The following is a 13,143-nucleotide window of genomic DNA, read 5'->3' on the forward strand; positions in this document are numbered from 1 at the left end:
CTCACAGCTGTCCATGGAGGCGCAGGTCAATTCTGTATCCAGGGCAGCTGTTTACCAGCTCCACCTGGTACACAGGCTGAGACCCTACCTGCCCACGGACTGTCTCGCCAGAGGGGTGCATGCTCTAGTTATCTCCCGCTTGGACTACTGCAATGTGCTCTATGTGGGGCTACCTTTGAAAGTGACCCGGAAACTACAACTAATCCAGAATGCGGCAGCTAGACTGGTGACTGGGGGCGGCCACCGAGACCATATAACACCGGTCTTGAAAGACCTACGCTGGCTCCCAGTACGTTTCCGAGCACAATTCAAAGTGTTGGTGTTGACCTTTAAAGCCCTAACGGCCTCGGCCCAGTATACCTGAAGGAGCATCTCCACCCCCATCGTTCTGCCGGACACTGAGGTCCAGCTCTGAGGGCCTTCTGGCTGTTCCCTCCCTGCGAGAAGTGAGGTTACAGGGAACCAGGCAGAGGGCCTTCTCGGTGGTGGCACCCTCCCTGTGGAATGCCCTCGTATCAGATGTCAAAGAGATAAACAACTACCTGACATTCAGAAGACATCTTAAGGCAGCCCTGTTCAGGGACGTTTTTAATGTATGACATCTTAGTGTATTTTTGGTCTTTGTGGAAGCCGCCCCGAGTGGCTGGGGAAACCCAGCCAGATGGGCGGGGTACAAATTATTATTATTATTATTATTATTATTATTATTATTATTATTATTATTATTTCTCTCTCTCTCTCTCTCTCTCTCTCTCTCAAAAGCTGAAATTACAAACCCTCCAACATCTTGAGTCCCAAAACCGGTGTGCTTATCTCCCCGCCTGAGTCACATGTGGCCCGTCCAAGATCATGGAACCCCAAAGATGCACTTTTTGGGGTTATGTTTTCAGGCGCTCCAAAACATAAGATTGCAGCCCCGAAAGAGAGCTCTTTTTCCGGGCGAGATCTAGGCACAAAACAACACAAAATCGCAGCACCCAAAATGGCCACCTTGTTTTCGTGCGAGAAAGCAGGACGCCCTGTTTTTTCCCACAGCACTTGCGGAGTATGAAATTAGTTTCATACTGCGTACTTCTTGGTCACGCTAATTTCCTGCTTTTTCTCTAAGGTGTCCAAATTGTGGAGGTTGATGGCATATTATCTTCTCAGCAGCCCTGCAAAGCGGACTAGGCTGAACAGTAAAGCTACCTAGCAAAGTAGGCCATACATTTAGAGAAGTGTAACACAACTTTAAACAGCCATGGCTCCCCCCCCCCAAGAATCCTGGGAACTGTAGTTTTTTACGGGTGCTGAGAGTTGTTAGGAAATCCCTTTGTTTCCCTCACACAGCTATGATTCCCAGAGTGGCTTCCCAGGGAACTCGGGGAATTGGAGCTCTGAGAGGGCAATGAAGGGGTCTCCAAACAACCCCCAATACCCTTAACAAACTACAATTCCCAGGATTCTTTGGGGTGACAGAAAGCCATGACTGTTTAAAGTTGCTTTTAGATGCATAGTGCAGATGGAGCTTAATTCCCCCATTTTCAGTCAGGGAAGGTTTGTGTCTGACTGGGGACCTGAGCCGGACTCTTCTTGTTCAAACAGAACATTAATCTGAACAGGCAAGGAACTTTTGTCAGTCTCGGGGTATCACAAGTTGGTAAATACAATACAGTGCCGTGCAAGAAAAAAATAGTGTGGTAAGACTGCTGTCTGGGAGGATTAAAGAAAACTTGAAGTTTATTGCTCTTAGCAAACAAAGACATTTTTATGCGTAGTGAAATATACTCGGAGTCGAGAGTGGATTTCGTGCTCTTTATTCAGCTCATAGTGGTGAGGAGGAATGAAAGTTCCCCCAAAGTATCTGTTTATATACATTATTTACACAATGGGCTGCACGTGATTGGCTAATTCCGGGATTCTCCTGTAGGCCAATCAGGTTGTGGATTCACTTCCACCTGGAGCTGGATTGGGTAGCTCCTGCGGACCAATCATACTGCTGCATTGTTCTAGGACCAATCAAACTACTGCATTCTGAATCCTATTGTTCTAGGACCAATCAGACTGCTGCATTGTTCTAGGACCAATCAAACTACAGCATTCTGAATCCTATTGTTCTAGGACCAATCAGACTGCTGCATTTTGGATCCTATTCAACTCAGTACATAACACATAGTTTTTCACATGTGGTCAAGGCAGAGCAAAGAAGTTAACACAAACATGTGCTAGCTCAGTGGTGTCCAAACTTTTTTCATTGAGGGCCAGACTTGATGAAGTGAAGGGCCGTGAGGGCCAACCAAAGTTGTTTAGGATTGAAGTTGTTGAGCTTTTTTTATGATTTTACCCCAAAGTTGTTGAGCCTTTTTTGGGGATTGTGGGTGAACATATCAGACAACATAGCTCTTCTTCAAACAGCTCTTGTTTATTCACAGGCCAGAACAGAACTGAACTGAAGGGTTTAGCCAGCCTGCTTATATAGAGCTCCAGTACAACGCAACAGTAACCATTTTCTGTAACTATCCAATCACTGAACGTCACTTTCAATCCCTTATTTGCATATGTGGACCTGAGTGAAAACTATCTACAGTATCCCCCTGCTGGCCCAGGGTGAGAACTTCAGTACATAACACCAGTTGTTGAGGGTTTTTTTAGAATTTTGCCCCAGGAAATAAACTGACACAGGGGCCGGATTATACCGACTGGCGGGCCGGATTAGGCCCCCTAAACGAACTCTGGACATGCCTGTGCTAGCTCATTCTGCCACCGACTGAAGAAGCAGGAGGAAGCGAAGTAAAGGAAGCGATTTGCTTCACCAACAATTAGTTACAAAGACAGGAGGAATCGGTGAGGGGTAGCAGGTTTCCTTTCGATCCGTTGCCCCTCCACTGGTTCATGTAGCTTCTTAGAAGTGTTGTTGATTTACTCTCAAAGGAGGCAAAGTCCCCAAACACTCAGTGTCTCCATGCCCTGGAAAAAAACATAGCATTGTTGTATTGCCTTGCTGTTGAGATACATTGATTATCTGGGATTCAAAGAACCCCTCTTTTTGTGTGATAAACTTTTTGCTTCCTATGAGGCCGGGAGCAAAACTTCAAATCGTGTAATGATTCCTTTAAAAAGAAATAAATAGAAAAGCAATCTGGGGAGGCTGCAGTTTTAAAGTGAGAAGCAGCATGTGTGTGTTTTTGTTTGTGTGCATGAGGTGCTGCTTAAATTTTCTCCCCGCCATTCATTTCTGGTCAAATACCTCCCCTCCCAATATCATTCCCTGTTGCTGGGTTTGATAATAATAATAATAATAATAATAATAATAATAATAATAATAATGATAAAAAAATTATTTATACCCAGCCCATCTGGCTGGGCTTCCTCAGCCACTCTGGGCGGCTTCCAACAAAATATTAAAATACTGTAATACATCAGAATACATTCTAGCTGCTTATTCAACTTGTAATTGTGCAGGGGGAGTGGATATGTCCCGGGGAGGGAGATTTTGTGTATCAAAATAGCTTACCAGTGTAATAAACGTAAATCTGCCCTTATTCCCTTATAGGGGACACAAGAGCCCTTATAGAGTCCTTTTCAGGTTCTCCACCGGTCGGAGAAAATGACAGAGGCCAATCAGAGAATATTGAGAAGCAAAGCAGCTAGTAAGCCTAATCTTTACTAACTGTTGCAACAGGGTGTCTCCTTCACACGCAGGAGAAGGAGTACCCAGGACCAAGGTGTGTCCGCCCTTAAATAGACATTTTAAATTGCCCGCCTTGGAGTCCAAGACTACCCCCAGAAACATCAAACCTACATCACAGAAGGGGCGGTCTACAGCAGAAATCTGAGTGCGTTGTTTACCTCCTGTCTGGCAGGTTACCTATTAATGCTTACTTGATTGGATACCCTGGGGAGCCTGGCCAGTCTTTTGTAATAATAAATACTTAGTTCCTGAGCCAGCTCACAGGCTCACCCTATTCATACACAGACATATCCTTAAGACAGGATTTGTGAGCAAAAAGACAATGGGGAGACTCCCCCATCTCCTCCCTCCTTGCAGAGAAAACATTTGGTCAGTTTGGAAGTAAAAATGGTTTCAGGGCGGTCCTCCTGTGCTGCTCCAGACATGTGGTCTACACATCTACGTATGCGCTTGGTTGGTACATTTATGAATATTTATTATATATACAAAAAAGACCTTAATTTTTTTATTTCACCAGAAAGGGGTTAAGCACACTCAGCTCCTGCTATCAGCTCAGAACGGCAGCTTTTCAAGGCTGCTTTGCAGACTGTCTCGCCAGTGTGGTGCATGCTCTTGTTATCTCTCGCTTGGACTACTGCAATGCACTCTACGTGGGGCTACCTTTGAAGGTGACCCAGAAACTACAACTAATCCAGAACGCGGCAGCTAGACTGGTGACTGGGAGCGGCCGCCGAGACCATATAACACCGGTCTTGAAAGACCTACATTGGCTCCCAGTACGTTTCCGAGCACAATTCAAAGTGTTGGTGCTGACCTTTAAAGCCCTAAACGGCCTTGGCCCAGTATACCTGAAGGAGCGTCTCCACCCCCATCGTTCTGCCCGGACACTGAGGTCCAGCTCCGAGGGCCTTCTGGCGGTTCCCTCCCTGTGAGAAGCCAAGTTACAGGGAACCAGGCAGAGGGCCTTCTTGGTAGCGGCACCCGCCCTGTGGAACGCCCTCCCACCAGATGTCAAAGAGAAAAATAACTACCAAAATTTTAAAAGACATTGAAAGGCAGCCCTCTTTAGGGAAGCTTTTAATGTTTAATAGATTATTGTATTTTAGTGTTTTGTTGGAAGCCGCCCAGAGTGGCTGGGGAAACCCAGCCAGATGGGTGGGGTATAAATAAATTATTATTATTATTATTATTATTATTATTGAGCTTTTCGTTCCACTTATGAAGACCTTTTGCCTCTTCTGCGGTCTCCAAACACCCTTAACTGGGGAGCCCTGAGGAGGTGTGTGGAAATGATCCGCTTTCCTTGAGGGAAGACGGACTTGTGCCGCTGGGTATTATTGATCTGCTGGTTTATACAATATACTCGCCTCCATCCTTTTCTAATTAGAAATCACTAAGGAAGACGATTGCCAAACAAGCTGACCTTCTGCTTTTGGGTGCAGAGAGATGTCTTTGTTTTGTTTTAAATAGTTTCAGATCAATACGTTCTACCTCCATGTTTGGAGGCAGTGAAGGCAGAACAGATATAGTTTAAATTTCTATTAATGTTTGATTTGTTTTTTAAAATTATTATTATTATTTCCATGTTTTTAGCTGTTCTGATTTTATCTGTCAGCTGCCTTGAGATGCTGTCAGGGGAGAAGATGGGGTATAAATAAATATATGATAATAACATAAAACATAACATAACATAACAATATAATAATATAATATAATAATAAACATTCAGCCAGTAACTTAAAGGGCTTGTTTGTATGGTTCAGTCTAGAACAGAATGGTACAGTCCTCTTCAGTCTGTAGAAATCTGATATGCAGGAGAAATTATCATTATTAACTTGCCTGTTTATAAGATTACTTCATTCGCCGTAAGGTACCAGTAAGAGTTGCGAGTTTATAATAATACAACAGAAAACCTAATAAAAGAGTTGATGGATTATTAAACAAATAAAACAAAACAAAACAATTCCCAACAAAAGCAGGACAGTATAGGTTCAACGAAACTGAAAAGGTAGGTACCACAAAATTGCCCGTCTAAGGCCACAACTGAGTGTCTTGTGTAGTAGAAAAGTCCCTTGCACATAGAAAGCTAGCCTCTCCTGGAGACCTTCTCCCTGATGTGCTAGTTTTCCACATGCAAGGAGATTTCCTATTTTTCTTTTTATTGAGGAAATGTACCTTCTTAGTATGTTTGCATTTAAATTTCTCCCACCCCTCACCCGTTTGCAAAGCAGCTGCCCCTGCATTAAGGGTGAAAGTATTGTAGCGAAGCGCTGTTGGGATGCTTTAATCGCTGCGCCTACCAGTGTCCCTGACTGAGCCTGGCACCACAGGGTGGCATGTTGAGAGATGCCAGCTGCCAGCTGCTTGCAGTTCTCTCCATCAAGCCTGCCAACAGGCTGTCATGTTCCTTGGACTTCAGGGATGGAGGTGTTTGCGATGAGCAGAGCAAAGCAAACATCTGTGATCATCGTGGGCACCTAGTTCCGACAAATGGCAACCAAACCTTTATCCCAGCTTCCAAATCTGCATTCTTTTGGTGGTATATCTGAACTGTAGGTAAAGGTAAAGGGACCCCTGACCATTGGGTCCAGTCGTGACCAGCTCTGGGGTTGCAGCGCTCATCTCGCTTTATTGACCGAGGGAGCTTGTGTGCAGCTTCTGGGTCATGTGGCCAGCATGGCTAAGCCGCTTCTGGCGAACCAGAGCAGCGCACGGAAACACCGTTTACCTTCCCGCTGCAGCGGTACCTATTTATCTACTTGCACTTTGAGGTGCTTTCGAACTGCTAGGTTGGCAGGAGCAGGGACCGAGCAACGGGAGCTCACCCCGTGGCAGGGATTTGAACTGCTGACCTTCTGATCGGCAAGTCCTAGGCTCTGCGGTTTAACCCACAGCGCCACCCGCGTACCTATATCTGAACTGTATTGGTCCTTAAATATTTGGCCATGCTCAGCAGGATTAATGGAAGCAGGAGTCTGAAGTGTGTGTCAATATACGGTATTCTTAGCAGTGGGATTAATTTTATTTCTAAACGGCATACAAAAACAGTAAAAATATCAGTAAAAGCAGTTAAAAACAAATATTTGAAACATTTATTTATTTTTATTAAAATCAAGCCAGAAGCTAAAAGCCAGATTAAAAACTCATGGCTGCATTCTGTGTCTGGGAAGGCAGCCTAAACAAAAATGTTTTTTAGCAGGTGCCGAACCTGAAAAACACTCTATCAGGGATCTTGTGTCCCCTTACGGGAATAAAGGCAGATTTTCGTTTATTACACTTGTGAATTGGCGGTTTCAAATTAAACTGAGAACTTAAGAACATAGTGCTCATTATGCCAAGGTTGCAGGTTTGATCTCTGTATGGGAAAACTGCATATTCCTGCATTGCAGCGGGTTGGTCTAGATGACCCTCAGGGTCCCTTCCAACTCTGATTCAATGAGTCTGTGTGGGCAATCTAATAATAATAATAATAATATATTTATTGTCATTGCCCCCTCTCGGGGACAACGAAATTACTTGACTGCTCCATAAAAACACTAATTAAAACAATACAGTATAATACAGCAAGGAAGATTAGATGACTTTCAAAGTCCAGGCTTCCCATTCAGGGCCGAGCTCGCTCTGGAGAAGAAGCTGTTCTTGAGACGGCTCGTTCTTGTCATCATCGTCCTGTATCTCCGTCCCGATGGCAGGAGCTCAAAGAGACAGTGACCAGGATGCGATGGATCTTTTACTATGTCCAGTGCCTTCCTATGGCACCTTGTGGCATAAATCTACTCTAAGGTGGAGAGTGGGCAGCCAACAATGCTCTCTGCTGCCTTAACAACTCTGCACAACCCCATCCTGGCCTGGGTAGTACAGCTTCCGTACCACACACATAAGCCATAAGTGAGCACGCTCTCAATGGCACAGTGATAGAAGGCAAGCAGCAGTTTCTGCGGAAGGAATCTATCCGGAAGATGAATTGTATTTCGAAGAGCTCGTGATCTAACATGGTTGCCCTTCCTGCCTCGGTTCCTTTCCCTTCTTATCTCTCGTTACCTTCTTTGATGGCATGAGAACAGCCTTTAATGTCCTAATCAGTCGGGAGGTTAATTGATAGTGCTGGGTACCTTCTTTGCTGTTGGACATTGTTTGGAGAAAGTGAGGGATTGGGAGGGAGTGGTCAGTTTGGGAGTCAAAATCGTTTCAGGGCTGTTTTCCTGTGCTGCTTCAGACAGGTGGTTTATATATTTATGTACGTGTTTGCTTGGTACATTTATGAACATTTATGATATGTATATAGGGACGCGGGTGGCGCTGTGGGTTAAACCACAGAGCCTAGGACTTGCCGATCGGAAGGTCAGAGGTTCGAATCAACGGGTGAGCTCCCGTTGCTCGGTCCCTGCTCCTGCCAAGCTAGCAGTTCAAAAGTATGTCAAAGTGCAAGTAGATAAATAGGTACCGCTCTGGCAGGAAGGTAAATAGCGTTTCCGTACGCTGCTCTGGTTCGCCAGAAGCGGCTTAGTCATGCTGGCCACATGACCCAGAAGCTATACACTGGCTCCATCGGCCAATAAAGCGAGATGAGTGCCACAACTCCAGAGTCGGCCACGACTGGACCTAATTCTCAGGGGTCCCTTTACCTATTATATGTATAAGACCTTACATTTTTTATTTCAAGAGCTTAACTGAACTGAGAGCTCTCTTTTGCTTCTCGCTTCCAGGTCTTGCTCCCCGGCACCGCTTGCTCTCCTCGTTCCCCCGCACGGCGCTCCGCCGGAATGGGCCCTCATCCGATGGGTTTCCCCGTCTGCCTCTCCCTCTGCCTCATCCTGCTCAGTTGCTGCAGCCCACAATGCCTCGCTTTCTGGGAGGCGCAGCCCGTGAGACAACTACTCCAGGCCTTTCCGGAAGACCCTGGAAACGTGAGTGTTCCGGGTCCAGAAAGCTCCTTCAGCTCACCTGCGCAAGCAGCCGGCAGTGCAGCTTCCGGAAACCTCTACGAAGGCGCCACAGCCGAGCCGGCCGGAGAGCCGTTAAACACCGCCACCACCATCAAAGCCACGCTACCAACCAGCCTGGATGCTCAAGGTCCTTCAGGGCGCCAGGGTTTGAATGTTGACGCCACTGCCTCAACCCCAGAGGTGGGTGGGAGAGAGCAGCAGTTAGACCCCAGTGTGCCCAGTAAAGAACTGGGGAGCAATGGGCAAAGCGAAGTCCTGCTCACCCCAGCTGTGATGGCTCCAGAACCGAATGCCAGGGGTGATGGGCTTAGCACGACCGCAGGAGAGCTGGTGGAGGGTGGCGGGACAGGAGACGGGATCGGTTCAACGCCGGACGTTTTCGCGCCGGGTGTCTTGGAGGGAGGCAGAAGCGCCACATGGCAACCAGCCACAGAAGAAGCGCCCATTTCCGAAACGATAGCCAGCAGCCGCTCCATGACTCCTTCTCCTCCAGTGGGTCAATATGTTGATTCTGAGCAAGGGCCGGACAGAGACGACCCCTCGGTTTTGAGCAGCACAGAGGGTCCTGTCTTGGCTCCGACTGACACTGCTTCGGGTTTGCTAAAGGGGATCTCCACGGATCGGGAGCTCTTGGAAGGCGTTCTTGGTGCCGCGGCAACTGTCCCGCCGCAAAGCGACGACTGGGATGATACAAAATTTGGGCCCGCCAGTCGGGTGGGTGCTCTGGGACCCGTGGCGGAGCTTTATCCCTCCATGGGGGGAGAAGAAGAGGAGGACGATGTGAAGAAGGCTCTGCCGCCGAGATTATTGGCAGCTGCGGCGAAAGGAAGCGAAAATGTTCAGACCGGGTTGGGCCTCGCGTCTGCGGCAAGCGGGGAGCCCACCTCGCCCTCTGCCAGCCTGGATCCTGCCCGTGTCGCTGACCCATCACCGAAAGCCCCCTCTGGGAGCGCAGTGGAAAATGGAGACCCCATTGCCACTTCCCGTTCCAGATCCGTTGCAGAGACCACCGCTACGACGGACGCGACCAAAGCAGATGTCTTCCAAACCCCGAGAGATTCATCAAGAGGTAAATAAATTCCTCCTTTTGCTTTCAGTTTATTTGGTATGTGTCCCTATGACCTGGAAGCTGTATGCCAGCTCCCTTGCCCAATAAAGCGAGATGAGCGCCGCAACCCCAGAGTCGGTCACGAGTGGATCTAATGGTCAGGGGTCCCTTTACCTTTACCTTTACCCTATCCCGCCTTCCCTTCAAGCTGCTCAACGGGGCATACACAATCCTGCCCCCCTCCCCATTTTATCCTGAGAGCCAGTGTGGTGTAGTGGTTAAGAGCGGTGGACTCGTAATCTGGGGAACCGGGTTCGCTTCCCCGCTCCTCCACATGCAGCTGCTGGGTGACCTTGGGCTAGTCACACTTCTCTGAAGTCTCTCAGCCTCACTCACCTCACAGAGTGTTTGTTGTGGGGGAGGAAGGGAAAGGAGAATGTTAGCCGCTTTGAGACTCCTTAGGGGAGTGATAAAGCGGGATATCAAATCCAAACTCTTCTTTATCCTCGCACCAGTCCATTGGGATGGGTTATGCTGAGCGGCGGTTACTGGCCCGAGGTTGCCCAGTGACCTTCATGGCCAAGGGGGGCGGGATTTGAACCCTGGCCTTCCAGGTCCTCACCCAGCGCTCTAACCATTACACCACACTCCTCCTCCTTGACAGCTCTTTTTTTAAAGAAGGGCTTGGAAGAGAGCCAGTGTGGTGTAGTGGTTAAGAGCGGTAGTCTCGTAATCTGGTGAACCGGGTTCGCTTCCCCGCTCCTCCACATGCAGCTGCTGGGTGACCTTGGGCCAGTCACACTTCTCTGAAGTCTCTCAGCCCCTCTCACCTCACAGAGTGTTTGTTGTGGGGGAGGAAGGGAAAGGAGAATGTTAGCTGCTTTGAGACTCCTTCGGGTAGTGATAAAGCGGGATATCTTGGAATAAAGAGCCATTGGTGCGAGAGGACTTGGCCTACGTTGCCATCAGGCAATGAGATCACCTCCTTGGGTGGCACTGTGGTCTAAATCACTGAGCCACTTCGGCTTGCTGATCAGAAGGTCGGCAGTTCGAATCCCCGCGACAGGGTGAGCTCCCGTTGCTCTGCCCCAGCTCCTGCCAACCTAGCAGTTTGAAAGCACGCCAGTGCAAGTAGATAAATAGGTAGCACTCCGGCGGGAAGGTAAATGGCGTTTCCGTGTGCTCTGGTTTCCGTCATAGTGTCCCGTTGCACCAGAAGCCTTTTAGTCCTGTTGGCCACATGACTTGGAAAGCTGTCTGCGGACAAATGCTGGCTCCCTCGGCTTGAATAGCGAGATGAGCGCTGCAACCCCATAGTCGCCTCTGACTGAACTTAACCATCCAGGGGTCCTTTACCTTTTTTTTACCTGCACTTTGGAACTCCCTGCCTGTTGATACCAAGGAGGTGTCTTCAGTGTGCCCTTTCTGATGCCTGTTAACAATGTTTTTGTTTAGGAAGCCTGCCTAGATTTTGCGAAAGCTGACACGTGTTTTAGTCTGTTTTTAGTCTATTGTGGTTTTTAAAAAATATAAAATTCTGGTTGATTTTATTGTTCTATCTGTTTTGTAAGCTGCTTTGAGGGTTTGTTTGATTTTTTTACAGTCAAGTGGCATATAAATTTTATGAAATGAAAAAATAAATAAACCTTCCTTCCTCTGTGTCCCTTATCTGCCCAAAATGATCAGAAGATATTTTATCTTCTTTGAGCCTCTTCCTTGATTCCATTCCCTGTTTGCTGGCTGAGGTCTGGAACCAGAGCCAAGAAGTTTGCTTTGGTGTCCCAGACTTCCTTTGTAGCTGGAGTCTTTGGTATTTGACCTGTATTATAACACGGTTGCTGGCAGCATTCGCTCATTCATTGGCCCAGATTGCTGAATAGAAGGTTTGTTCACATTACTGCCTTCAAGGGGTAAGTTGCTAGACTTTTTTGTGTGTGTGTGTTTCACATATCCTTTCTGCTCACCTCAGCACAGCTTCTTTAGTGTCGGAGTCATTTCTTTCTCTCTTTCTTTCTTTCTTTCTTTCTTTCTTTCTTTCTTTCTTTCTTTCTTTCTTTCTTTCTTTCTTTCTTTCTTTCTTTCTTGTATGGAATCTCCTGGCCCTTCAGGAATTTTATTTACAACATAACACAACCCCCCCCACCCCCAATACACAAATCCACCCTCATTAAACGTGAACATAACATGCAGTGAGCATAACATACAACAATACAAACAACAAAATAAAATACCTCCTTTATCCTGTATCTGGCCTCCTTATTTACTTCTTATAAACTGTTTCCTTTATGAATAATTATTAAGATTTTTCTAATTATAACTTAAATATCCACAAAGTCTCCTGCAGACATTAATCAAAACAAGTCCAGGTATGTATTTTAGGGCACTGTTTTGTGAAGTATTCTCTGCATTTTCCCCATGCTTTTTGAAACTCTTGTCTAGTGTGATCTCTAATTGCCTCTGTTAATCTAGCCTAATCTATCCATATACTCTAACAGTTTGTCTTGCCATTCCTTTTTTGTTGGCACAGTTTATTTTTTTCCAGTTTTTAGCAGTGAGGATCCTTGCCGCTCCTGTGGCATAGAGGAATGTTTTCTGATCTTCTCTTGCTATACCTGTGTCTGTTATCCCTAGTAGATTCATTTCTGTGCGTTCCAGAGAGTGTTGACAGGGCAGGGATGCTGTTTATCCTACTGAAAGGTGTTCACACCTTGGCTTGAGATGAATTAGATGAATTCACTCCAATTGGTGTGAAACTGGTTGGAGAAACAACACATCAACCAACGGAGATGTATGCATTTTGGATAATGTCATGTTGACACAGTCTAATGTTAACGGAGAAATCTGAGGGCTCCCTTGGACAAAAAACAAGGACACCAGCCAGGAATACCAGAGCAAAACAGCAGCCAGTAGGTTTGGTATTGATTGAAGACTGTCACGACAGGACTCCCACCTGCCACCAGGTGGAACAAGATGGAAGCCCCTACAAAAGAGAACCCAAACTTTTATTAGCTGCTAATCCCCATGTTAAAGGTAAAGGTAAAGGTACCCCTGCCCGTACGGGCCAGTCTTGACAGACTCTGGGGTTGTGCGCCCATCTCACTTAAGAGGCCAAGGGCCAGCGCTGTCCGGAGACACTTCCGGGTCACGTGGCCAGCGTGACATCGCTGCTCTGGCGAGCCAGAGCTGCACACGGAAACGCCGTTTACCTTCCCGCTAGAAAGCGGTCCCTATTTATCTACTTGCACCCGAGGGTGCTTTCGAACTGCTAGGTTGGCAGGCGCTGGGACCGAGCAGCGGGAGCGCACCCCGCCGCAGGGATTCAAACCGCCGACCTTTCGATCGGCAAGTCCTAGGCGCTGAGGCTTTTACCCACAGCGCCACCCGCGTCCCCGCAATCCCCATGTTACACCCCCCCAAACTACATCACTCATACATCACAGTTACATCATGAAAGGGGAGGTCTGGTGGCAGGAATCTGA

At 47.2% G+C, this 13,143-nt stretch overlaps 2 protein-coding genes across 4 annotated transcripts in view; one reads left to right on the plus strand and one right to left on the minus strand.

Moving 5' to 3' along the window:
• The window catches only part of TBPL2 (TATA-box binding protein like 2), a 276,663-nt gene that overhangs the window by 41,451 nt on the left and 222,069 nt on the right, over window positions 1-13,143 (minus strand). The gene's annotated exons all lie outside the window — the stretch shown is intronic.
• ARMH4 (armadillo like helical domain containing 4) overlaps window positions 1-13,143 on the plus strand; it is a 58,283-nt gene that overhangs the window by 1,608 nt on the left and 43,532 nt on the right. For all 3 annotated transcript variants that reach the window (XM_081910939.1, XM_081910938.1, XM_081910937.1), the window contains exon 2: window positions 8,377-9,685. In XM_081910939.1, coding sequence (XP_081767065.1) covers window positions 8,377-9,685 — 1,309 coding nt within the window. The remainder of the gene's footprint in view (window positions 1-8,376; window positions 9,686-13,143) is intronic.

This window comes from Podarcis melisellensis (genome assembly GCF_964234715.1).
Source record: "Podarcis melisellensis genome assembly, chromosome: 1".
Classification (NCBI taxonomy): Eukaryota; Metazoa; Chordata; class Lepidosauria; order Squamata; family Lacertidae; genus Podarcis; species Podarcis melisellensis.